We start from the raw sequence: 12,934 nt of genomic DNA on the forward strand, positions 1-12,934 counted from the left end.
GTCAAGGAGTAGTTTCCTTTACAATGTGTGGAAACGGCGAAATAGTAGGCCGTCCACCACACTGAATTTTAAGAAAATACATAGTCAAGAAGTCTCTCCTCTCCGTTAAAATTCTGTTGATACACCGAAGTCCCCCCACCACACAGAATACTAAGAAGAGCGTCAGTTGGGATTGCGAAACCTCCAGTGATAAGAATGTCTACAAGGGAGCTGTTAGTTGAGCGTAGATTTAAACATATCTATAATGTGTATAGTCAGGGCCGTGCATGCTGGCAGAGAGGGTAGACAAGGGAGGGGTAGGGAGGAGGGCCGGAGATTGCTGGCATTGAGGAATCTAATCCCCGAGTTAATTGGTATGACTGATGAAGACAAATTGAAATGGGGCAACTGAATCAGCGGCTCGCACGGAAGGCCTGGGCTGGGAGAGAGCTGGGAGAGCTTAAAGCTCTCTACTGCAGCCACAGCCGCCTACTACAAGCCCACAACATACTCCCATCAAAGAAACAAACACACAAGTGTGTGTGTGTGTGTGTGTGTGTGTGTGTGTGTGTGTGTGTGTGTGTGTGTGTGTGTGTGTGTGTGTGTGTGTGTGTGTGTGTGTCTAGGTCCGGACTACTGCGATGCAGTGCCTTAGACCGCTGCGCCACTCAGGATCATAATAATAACTAACTTACTGTAGAGAATTACAATATGCATAGAAATGCAGTAAATGAGCTTCAACTAAAAATGTTCGGACCTCAACCTCACTAAACCTCTGAGCCCCTGACATAAGCCATTTTCTCTGACAATCTGTAAGTAATATGTTGCTAAGTACATTACTGTTCCACAATTTAGACGTAAAATGTACAGATTATAGTGTAGCTAAAACTGCTAACGCCATGAAGGCATGAAAATACACAGATTTTAAACACTATCCAGCTTTGTCCAGCATAGCTTCAATTGAAGACACGTTCTGAGCGTCGCTGTCCTTTCTCTGACCAAATGGGTAAAGTAATGCAAAGTGCTGCTCTGTCTGTCCGTCCGTCCGTCCGTCTGTCCGTCCGTCTGTCTGTCTGTCTGTGATGGTGGAATCAGGGTCCTTTGAAATGGCTCTTCCTCAGTCTGGTAGTGGACGCAGATCAATTGAGGGATTAAGGGAGGGGCTTGACACAGTTGCCACATCAAAGGGATTCGAATAACTGCATACGGTGGCCATTATTGAGTCTGAAAAGCCGTATTTATATGTATTTATATTTGCTTCAAAGCGACGCAATGGCAGCATTGAGCATATTGAGGCTGGCCTTCACTCCTTTTGAAATACACCGATTTGGGCTCAGGGCCACTGCTGGGCAATTTGGTAACAAAATAGACAGCTATTCACTGAATAAAGCCCCAATGTTACTTTAATTAGAATACTATTTGTCTTTGTTCGTAGTGCCATTCAAACTACAGATAGGATCGTATAATGAATTGAATTACAAAGCGGAGTCACAACAAACTCTAACAAAGAGTAATTAAAAATGTTTTAAAAAATCCCATATCAATTTAAAGTCTTTCTCTGTGTATTGGGATGGTGATGAATGCCAATGTCCATTAAAAGTTACTGTAACTCTCGCTCCTCTAGAGGGAGTGTGGCAGACCAGACACTCTCTCCCTCTGATAAGTTTGTAACTTTGTTCATTAGTGCTGGCCTGTCTCCCGCTGCAGCTGGCTGTCTGTGGTGACACGGTCTCTGCCAAACTTCTCTCTCTCCTTCTCCCTCTCTCTCACTCTCCCCCTCTCCTTCTCGCTCTCTCTCTCTCTCTCTCTCTGCACGTCTCCAAGCTGCTCTGTGAAATAATTTACCGCACGCCGCGCTCCTCCGTATGATTGAAGCGTAATTAGAGCGCTGAGACAGTGCGAGCCAATGACGGGGCACGGGATTGGGAGCTAGTCAGATGGTCCTTCTCACTCGCGCTGGTTTTGCCCTTCAAAAGTATCACTTTGGGAAAGGGAGGGTCGAGAGGCGAGCTGCCGCTAAGGCGAGTTGATGCTTCTGCATGAGGCGTCTATGCAACGTATGCACATAGAGATATAAAGAGAGAGGAATATACATGTGTAGGGGAACCTAGGGAGGCTTCGTAGCCTCCCATACACTCAGTGATACTGTCATACTGTCACTAGGGGGAGAAAGGTATAGTATAAACTAAAGGAGGAAGGGCTTGATAAGGATACAAGAATATGTATCTATGTGGCGTATTCAAAGAGCGGCTGTGACAGGCGGACACATATGGAGCGGAAGAACTAGAAAACGTCTCCACTAGGCTACACCATAATCTCTATGACACCCCCAGTCTCGATGGCACCACACTGGGAAATGTGCTTATTACGACTATCTTCTGGCTGACACCATTATGCTTTATGAAAAACACAGTTCTCAAACAGCTCGCGATGTCTTGCTGAAATGGCATCATATCCAAGGTGGGATAACACAAACTGCAGAGAGAGATGGGTGCTGAACCGGCACCTGTATCCTTTAGGCCAGCCAATTATCCTTTCTTTCGGAATAGATTCCCACTGCCTGAGAAGAAGCCAAAGTTGACCTCAGCCTGTGGTGCAGGGCGGCTATGCTAAGCTAACCTAGCTATTCTCAGCCACACCAACAACAGCGTCAACCATCCGTTTGATTGGAGTCCAGAGGTCACCCTTCGTCTCGTTGAACTGTAAAGGGGCGTCAGTGCAGGAACTGTGTCAAAGAAATCACCCTTAAAGGATAATAGGGTAATAATGAAAATCATACCACCGCTGACTGCCCAGACCACCCACAGGGAGCTTCCTCGCTGTTTGTATGAATATAAATGCAATATTGAAATCTCCGTTATTCTACGTTTATTGGGCTGTTGCCCTGACCGAGGCCCAAACGTTACCGTAACAACTCCATGGGCCCTTAAATGTCCAAATGGCGAACAGAGACAGCTGCCTGATGGGCCGGATATTTTCCCCTCACTCTAATGTGGACAGAAAGCGAAGGGCAAGCAGAGACAGAGAGGGCGAACAGTCCTGAGTTAGAGAGGGTAAAACTCAACCTAACGCTGAGTCTCTACTTTTATCCAATGTAAAAAAAATATATATTTCAAATGTTGCTACATAAGACCGATTTGAGACGGTCGGTCACATATTACATGTCAATAACACCCTCCACATCCAAATGAACCTGAGGCTCTCATTTTGGGCTTTTAAAAAAGTTGTTATTTTCTCCCACGTTCCGATTTGCCTCTGTTATTACTGGAGAATAAACATGGTAATGTTTGTTAGCTCAAGAGGCAGTGATTTCAGATTGAATACAAGGTGAACCTAAATATGTATGTCAAGGGAGTGTGACGTGTAAATATCCGTGTGATGTTGGGGATCCTATGGCTAATCTGGGCTGGTTCAGGTAGCTTGGCGAGAGAGAGAGAGAGAGAGAGAGAGAGAGAGAGAGAGAGAGAGAGAGAGAGAGAGAGAGAGAGAGAGAGAAAAAGGGAGAGCTTTGTTTTCATCTAGGCAACCATAAGACAAACAAAGACAAAGGTAGAGAGATAATTTCCATAAAGACTGGGTTGTTGTCTGAGAGCTAGCAGCTGTCGGGTGGAATTGCTTCTCCGACACAACCACCACAATCGAGGGCGCTCACCCCATAATTCAGTGTGATTGGCTCAAGGGGAAAATGGCAGCCTGTGGAGAGTTGAGGAGGAGAGCTCTTTGACAGGTTTGCATCTTCGATGAGGAGGAGCGGACCATTTACTTGTTATCCTTCTGTCTCTTTTAATGTCAGTCTTCATACGGTGAGAAAAAGCATTCCACACACAGTGACACGGAGAATGAAGACTTCAGTTAGGACCCCCACCAACGAACACACACACACACACAGACGCACGCACAAACACTTGCACGCACACACACTCTCACCCAAGCTGCTGCTTTGTAGGTGACTGACAGCGAGGGAGGCACAAGGAAGTGTCCTTCAGGTATCTCAATTATGGTTCTCATCCTCCCTCATGCTGTCACAGTCCCCAAGGGGGGAGGAGGAAATAAAAAGGAAGCCAATGTTTCACATTTCCTTGGTATTACCAATTCAGAGGGGGGACACCCAGACAAAAGGAGAAGGAAGAAGAAATAAAGACCCATTTCTCCACCTTTCTCTTCCCTTCTTCTCTTCCCTCGCTCGCAGCCGTGTTTAAAATAAGGCACCTCAATAAAAGCCTTTTAATGGCACTGCGGCGGGAAAAGAAGGCACAACTTGATTACTCCGACGGTTTTATTTAACGAGCTCAAAGCCTCTGGCTCTGACTCGCAATTCCGTTTATTACTTTGTTGCTGGAGATCTACGTGACAAAATGGAGCCTTGGGAACGTGGAGAATGAAGAGAATGAGCCCCAGCATGACCGTGTTCAGTCATCGGGGTGGCAGCCATCGCCACAATGATTTACACCTGCAGGATGTGATGGTGATGCTCACCTGGGTTCCTGTTTGATGCCTCTGGGGCAACCAACCGGTTTTTCAATGTCACAGCTACAGACTGCCACGTTAATTATGGATGGGACTAAATTGCCCTTGTTGAATGTATGGCTGGCAAACACATGGTAGACACGGGAGTGTGCGTGGCTGTGTGTTTGTGTGAGAGAGCGAGAGACAAAGGGTTAGAGATAGAGAGAGAGACAGAGAGACAGCGAGCAAGTAGAAGAGAGACTGAGTAGACAGAGATACAGAGTGTCAATAAAAACTAAACGACTTAATGTCTCTCAGACGTGGGATAAAAAGACAGTAGTAGAGAATGCCTACCCTTAATTCATGTGGCCGGAAATATTCAAGAGTATGTTCACACACACACACACACACACACACAAACACTGTAAAAGTGCCAGCTGTTTTATATTGGGACAAAAGCCAACTCCTGGGAATGTTGACTGACAACAGAAAGCAATAGAAAGAAAGGTTTTAAATGAAATAGGGAAAGAGCATACAGCCTAATCTGTATTCTGTGTGTGTGGCCTCCTATAAATATTAGAGGAAGGACAGACACTTTGTGAAGAGAGGAAATGGGTAAATTGTGCATTTGAGGATATAATTTCCCCTCTAGCTGCTACTCCCATTATATTCCATCACAATAATGGGGGTATCATCTTCATCGTAATTTCTAGCATCATTATCCTCACCATCATCATTATTGGAATAGTGAATAAAAGTCGAAGTATCTCTCTCATCTTCCTCCTCATCATCATCATCATCACCACAGTTCTAATCAGCACCAATGCCAGCAGCATCAGTACAAGTTAAACGTCTGATTAATGTTCAATTAAGCCTCTAGTTACCTGCCCTTATGGTATGGCCATTCACTCTCTCAAGCTGTGGAGCTCACTGGGGTCTCATGTTCCAGCTCCTCTCATCTGCTTCCACTTTCACATCAAAGAGCACATGACAGGCGGCTATGCCCACTGCAACCAGAGCACAGCCTAATTGACAGTGTCCACCACATGGCACCTGGTGATTCTCTCCCAGACCATGCAACTGTAAAAGCCCATATTCAGTAATGAGCGAGCTGACCTTGTATAAGCAATAAGGCCCTAGAAGGTGTGGTATATGGCCAATATACCACGGCTAAGGGCTGTTCTTACGCACGATGCCTGGATACAGTCCTTAGCCGTGGTATATTGGCCATATACCACAAACCCCTGAGGTGCCTTATTGCTATTATAAACTGGTTGCCAATGTAATTAGACCAGTAAATATTTTAAAAAATGGTCATACCCAAGGTATACTGTCTGATATACCACGGCTTTCAGCCAATAAGCATTCAGGGCTCGAACCGCCCGGTTTATAATGTAGTGTATGCAATGGGTGTAAGTCATCGAAGGACTGTATAAAATGTGTTTATTGAGCAAAGCCATTCCAGTAAGGGGGATGCCTGAGGAATGAGCTTGGCCTAGCGTAGGTGGGGGTGACACTAAGTTTCTGACATGCTAACAGTTCCTAACCTTGGCTATTCGAGCCTGGCCTAGAATATCATATATGGTGGTGATGCTAACATGCTAACTCCTTATCTTGGCTATTTGAGTCTGGTCTATATTAGCGTAGGTGGCGCTTAACATTCTAACAGCTCCTTAACTTGGCTATTTGAGCCTGGCCTATATTAGCATATATAGCAACGATGCTAACGTGCTAACAGTCCTTACCTTGGCCATTTGAGCCTGCACCCCGGTGGCTTTGAGAGACGACACCGCCTTCTGTGCTGCAGCCGGGCTATCAAAGTCCACAAAGCCATATCCTGAAGGTAAAGAGAGAAGGAAAGAATGATGGAGAATGCAGGTGGAGTTCTTAGACGGAGAGAGAGAATGACAGGGCTTGGTAATTGTAGCAGTAATAGGTGGGTAATATGACCAGAGAGGCTGCCAGTTCTCATATCTTGTAAGCACTACGTCGCTTAATAATTAGCGCCACTGACGTTCATATGGGGATGCTTAGGAATGCTAATTAGGAGCATACATGAACTGTTTGGCAGTAACAAACCAAGCCGGTGAGCGACTTGAATGAAGGAATATATACCGGTAGTTTAAAGTCCTACAGTACAGTCTACATTATACAGTCTACATTATACAGTGCTACATTTTTTAAGAACATTTTCCAACAAAACTATACAAAGAATCACAACAATGCACAGATAAAGTATATACACAAACATGCCAATCATTTCTTTAAAAAAAAAACAGCCTATCGATTCTTCTAATGAAAGGAATCCCCCTCAAAACAACAAAACCTTCAATCCCTTGATATTTGAAGTGACTGACATTGGCCATCAAGCTCCTCACAACAACAGCCCATTAGCACAGAGAGAGCCATTTTCATTTCGCTGGGTTTTTAATTTTCTCCCCGGCAAACAAATCTCTCAAAAGGTTGACGCCGTCGTACAAGAGCCTTCGTTCATTCCCTTGTTTTTTTTTTTCTTCTTCAACTCTCCCACCCCCCCTCTGGAAATTCATCAGTGGTGAAAAGGCGGGAATGAAATCTGCAGCTGTGATTTATGAGTTATTGTGATCCCGACATTCCCGGGGATGTATCAGCGGCGGGGTCGCGTCGGTGTTAATTAAAATTTGGTGCCGGATTAAAAGCAGTCAATGGTGGCCTCTGATCCACTGTTTAACAAGGAAAGTGTAATTAGAAAGGGATAATGGGGGGAGCCGGGCCGAGCTGGTGTGGCTCCCCTCTACACACGCACACCCACACCCACACACGGGTGCGCACACACAGATGTGTGTGTCTGGACTTTCCTGCATTCGATAGAGGTAAAGGAGCGTGAAATAATGGCAAAATCATAACCTGTGGCAGAACGGAATTGAGCACACGTCTGATTAACAACAGGGTGGTAAAATGAAGGAAAAGAACTGACAAACGTTATTTAGGAAACTCTACTTTAAGAGCTGGAGGTGAAATAAGGTTGAATGAAATCATATTACCAAAACAGATCTAGTTGTTCTACTTAGCTGAGATGCAGTTAACCGGTCTATAAATATATTATTCAAGAGGTGAATGGTGAAGCATAAAAACAGAATCTTTTCAGGACATCCCTTCAAAGGAATGTTCATTGGAACAGGAAGGGGATTTGAGAAAGAGATTGTTGACCTACATTCAGCAGAGATTGGAGAGTAATTCTTCCTCAGAGTAGCGATTACCTGTACGTCACTGGAAAGTCACCGTGGTCGGCTCCATTCAGAGACCAAGGCCAAAAGGCCACGGCACTACGGCGCGGCCTCAAACGATCAAATGACCCGTGAATACCAAACGCAAGCCTTGACAGAGAGAGTTCAACTGAATCCAGTTGCAGGAGTCTGGAGAGGACAATGTAGGTCAAGACAAGAGAGTTCAATATGACAGACAGTGAAGCCCTCAATAACTGGAGTTACAGTATGCATGTCTAACATGCTACAGTACAGACAGTATTTTATTGTGAAGCCAAAAGCCAAGACTGTCTGGGTTCCTGCATACATATAGTCATCCCACGAGAGTAATTTGGCCAGTACAAAACACTTGCTCTCACAAGATGCTGAGAAACAGATGAGAGCCATTGAGAGCATCCTGTCGGGCTGTATCACCGCCCTGGTACGGCAATTGCACCGCCCGCAACCACAAGGCTCTCCAGAGGGTGGTGCGGTCTGCTCAACACATCACCAGGGGCACACTGCCCGCCCTCCAGGACACCTACAGCACCCGATCTAACAGGAAGGCCAAAAAGATCATGAAGGACATGAACCACGGCCTGTTCACCCCGCTATCATCAAGAAGGCGAGGTCAGTACAGGTGCATCAAAGCTGGGACTGAGAGACTGAAAAACATCTTCCATCTGAAGTCCATCAGATTGTTAAATGTGACCCATTACAGAAAGCTGGGCGTATTACGCACGTCACTACTTCACAGGAGATGAATTTGAACTGAAAACATTTTATCAAAATGCGTTTTTTTGGCAGAAATGACTTCTTGAACATGTGAACTTTTATATGCCTTAATAACAAACTCGTATGTAATCTGTAAATATAAATAAAATGTGAAATCACAAAGCTGATTTACCCCCTTTTTCTCCCAATTTCAAATATGATCTTGTCTCATCACTGCAAATGGGATCGGGAGAGGTGAAGGTCGAGTCATGCGTCCTCCGAAACATGACCCGCCAAACCGCGCTCCTTAACACCCGCCCACTTAACCCGGAAGGCAACTGCACCAATGTTTCGGTGGAAACACTGCTCAACTGACAACTGAAGTCAACCTGCAGGCGCCCAGCCCGCCACAAGGAGTCGCTAGAGCGCGATGAGCCACGTAAAGCCCCCCCGCCACTGTGGTGCGAATGCTGATCGATTATAAAGCTAATCAAACCCCATGTTACGTTATAAGGACACATGCTAAGTTGGCTAGCTAGCTAGCTAGCTATTAGATTATAGATTTTGAGGTTGTTGTTTTTTTACATGTTCAACTAGCTGGCTAGCTACAGTAGATGAATACAATTTACATCTGGCCTGCTGGTAATTATGAAGCTAAACGTTTGCTAAATCTAGCTAGTTATTTTGTCTGCATTGCCATTGTTGGGCTGGAAGCAGGTTAAGTGTATACAAGGCATTTTAGTACAGCTGTAGGAGTAAACAGGCAATAACAAGATATAGGACATTAATTAATTCATGTTTTACCCGATTTTTGTGTAATTTGTCTTTCAGCATAAACCTGCTCTCCTCCACCAGTACAAGGAGATGATGAAGGTTGATCAAGTAACATTTCACGTATTTTGTCTTTGTACTTTTAGATTATTGCTTGAACTTGGGGGTCAATGAATGTTATTGCTGGAATGCAAGGTTTTAATATCTTGTCTATTTTTGTCTGATTTCCTACTTTACATATTTAATTTTCTGGAGCCTGGTTTTGTTGTGGCCAAGGAGCTTTCACTCAGATGGAAACAATTTTCAGCTGCTGTGCAATGTTAACATCCTTCCTCCCAGAGATGTGAAAGCGTCCCCCGGACTGGACCCAACCCAGCAAACATTTATTTTGGAGCAGATCAGGACTTTTGTAATGAAAAGACCATGGACATTAGATGTCCTGCTCCAAAGGACAGGACAGAAATATGCTCTGAGGCTAGATTTCTTTGTTCATATCATAACATGAACCACAGTTCTCAAAGGATCTGATGATATAGGCCTAGGTCTAGATAGTGTTTTTACCTAAGCCTTTATGTGTTTGTGTACAATTAAGTTTTTCCTAATTGTAGGCTACTACCTTTAGCACTTGAAGTTAAAGTATTTTATTGTTGAAATCTTTTATTTATTTGCCACAGTCGCATCTGTTCCAATGTGAACTCTTTAAGAGATGGGTTTAGAGGCTGTGAACAATGATACATGGTCGTTAAGAAAAAACAGCACTATAGTTGTTCAATGTGAAAGGTTATCTTTATTATACAACAATAGGCAATGTAATATTGTAAATGGCTTGCCTGATGGGCAGTGGCGATTTTAGCATGTAAATCTTGGTGGGGCAAAAAAAAAGTGGGATGCATGCCAGGAAAGCTACTACACAACACAACACTAAACAATACATTAATTGCACTATAACGGTGACAAATGGTGCCCACAAACTGTTAGGGCCTACATAAAGCTGTCCCAACAGCAGAGTCCCAACAGCAGTCCCAACACCTTACCACTGCTACACTTGGCTTTCAGCAGAGCTTTGTCTGGCAGCGAACAGTTCATTCAGCCTCATTTACTGCCTTTAAAAAAACATAGCTGATATGGCTGACAATTGAGATGTACAAACTATGGCATAAGGGGACAACAAGCGGATAAGAGTCAATCCGTAATTTTTATTAAGATATTAATGAGCGAGAGCTCGATGGACGTAGTCAATATAACCATTTGTTCAGAACTTTTGAAATGTATAGCGACAGAATTCAGAACATGGGCCGTTCTTACAGTGTACTCCCTGTACAACAAGTCCGAACCGTAGGATAAATAAAGGGGGCATATAAACAGACAATGAAAACTCTTACAATATTCGATGATGACATTTCTCTAAAAGAAGTTAGAACGGTAGGCGAAATTAAGAGGTGAAAATAGACCAAATTATTAGGGTGAGTGAGGCACATTGAACGCCATTTGGGTCTCTGTGTGTCCAAAAAATACACGTCACATAACACTATTTGATGCGTTAAATAACACAATTCTATTATAGAATGATGTGTGTGCTGAATTTGCACGTGGAACCCAAGCGCCACCACTACTATTAGTAGCACTGTCAAAACTGTACAAAAAAGTTAGTAAACAAGCACACACCGGCCAGAAACGATGTGTTTACAATACCGTGTTGGTGAAAATAGACCAAATTATTAGGGTGAACCACATGGGCTACTAACAGCTTATTACAAAGCATACACTTAGTAGTACTTTCTTAGCTACAGGATACATATCTCTCTGGCATCCTCCATAATTTATGAAGCAGCATAAGACATTTTTGGACTCACGTTGTTGTGTAATGTTTATGTCCAATGGCCGATGAACACCGATACGTTTTATCTATATTTCTTTTCATTATGTCTCTTCATATGACAAGGACTAATAAGGATTTGCCAGTAGACTTGATTCATGATGATGACTGCTAACTAAGATTGAGAAAGTAAGATGTTGACATATCTCTGTCCAGTGTCTGTGTTCTTTTGCAAATCTTAATCTTTTCTTTTTATTGGCCAGTCTGAGATATGGCTTTTTCTTTGCAACTCTGCCTAGAAGGCCAGCATCCCGGGGTCGCCTCTTCACTGTTGACGTTGAGACTGGTGTATTGCGGGTACTATTTAATTAAACTGCCAGTTGAGGACTTGTGAGGCATCTGTTTCTCAAACTAGACACTCTAATGTTTTGTCCTCTTGCTCCGTTGTGCACCGGGGCCTCTCACTCCTCTTTCTATTCTGGTTAGAGACAGTTTGCGCTGTTCGGTGAAAGGAGTAGCATTGTACGAGATCGTCAGTTTCTTGGCAATTTCTCGCATGGAATAGCCTTAATTTCTCAGAACAAGGATAGACTGACGAGTTTCAGAAGAAAGTACTTTGTTTCTGGCCATTTTGAGTCTGTAATCAAACCCACAAATGCAGATGCTCCAGATACTCAACTAGTCTAAAGAAGGACAGTTTAATTGCTTCTTTAATCAGAACAACAGTTTTCAGCTGTGCTAACATAATTGCAAAAGGGTTTTCTAATGATCAATTAGCCTTTTAAAGTGATAAACTTGGATTAGCTAACACAGCGTGCCATTGGAACACAGGAGTGATGGTTGCTGATGATGGGCCTCTGTACGCCTATGTAGATATTCCATTAGAAATCAGCCATTTCCAGTTACAATAGTCATTTACAACATTAACAATGTCTACACTGTATTTCTGATCAATTTGATGTTATTTTTAATGGACAAGAAATGTGCTTTTTTTTCAAAAACAGTGACCCCAAACTTTTGAACGGTAGTGTATATGTCACATTAATTAAACTCTTATTCATATATCACTTCTAAACTGACAAATAAACTAATATACCTTTTACAAATACTTTAGCATGTTTAATAGATTTGTTTCAAGCAATAGAGCATATGCTTTGAATAGAGGTCTGTTGGGCAAATATGCAGTTTTGGTCAAATTTTCAAATCACTTTGCTCAATTTATCACATACAAGGATTTTGTATGGCTGTTGAAATGTACAGAACATTAATCAGCTATGCCTTTCCCATATGTAAGGCCATCTTTGAGTTGTTGCTTGTGCCGCTTTACTTTCTTGACTGTGTCATGGGACCTTTGCCTACGCTTGGCACAGTCAATTGAAGCAGCATCAGCTCTCACAACTCCTCTTTGATTGCTTCCAGTGTCACCAAAGTGCTGTCAAGCTACAATTTGTCCATCACATTTGATATAGCAGTGGCTCCCTCATTGAACATGGCTACTGCAATACTGGCTGCTGCGTCAATGCGACTTTTGCCCACAAAGATTGTTTTGGGGCACCGCGACCGTATTACAGAGTTCAGACATTCACTTGCATTCTGAGTTCCTCCGTGCTACATTATTTTTAAGAGGTTATCATTTGACATCCTATGATATACAGGTACCATTTTCTGTGCAATCTCTCTATTCAAAAATGTATGACCTCCATGTTTTTTGTGACTGGGTGGATCTTCACCATTTTCAAGGGCTCGCTGGTACCAGAAGCAATGGTTGGAAGTGAATCCAACTACATGCCAAGTGCCATCAAAGGATACATGAATGTCTATGATGGCATCCTCATCCTCCTTCAGCAACTCTGCTATGTCTGGGTCTATATCTCCGTATGCTCTTCTAATTAGCTTTTCAGCACTCTCCATTGACTGTAGCCCTCTCTGAATCTCTGCAACTAAAGTGGGGGGGGAGTACTTATTATGTGTGTCGACATTACAG

The 12,934-nt window shown here is 43.4% G+C and overlaps 1 protein-coding gene across 2 annotated transcripts in view; it reads right to left on the bottom strand.

Moving 5' to 3' along the window:
* LOC115176039 (RNA-binding motif, single-stranded-interacting protein 3) overlaps positions 1-12,934 on the bottom strand; it is a 229,070-nt gene that overhangs the window by 139,579 nt on the left and 76,557 nt on the right. For both annotated transcript variants that reach the window (XM_029735777.1, XM_029735776.1), the window contains exon 4: positions 6,171-6,262. In XM_029735777.1, coding sequence (XP_029591637.1) covers positions 6,171-6,262 — 92 coding nt within the window. The remainder of the gene's footprint in view (positions 1-6,170; positions 6,263-12,934) is intronic.

Source organism: Salmo trutta, chromosome 36 (assembly GCF_901001165.1).
Source record: "Salmo trutta chromosome 36, fSalTru1.1, whole genome shotgun sequence".
NCBI classification, from domain to species: Eukaryota; Metazoa; Chordata; class Actinopteri; order Salmoniformes; family Salmonidae; genus Salmo; species Salmo trutta.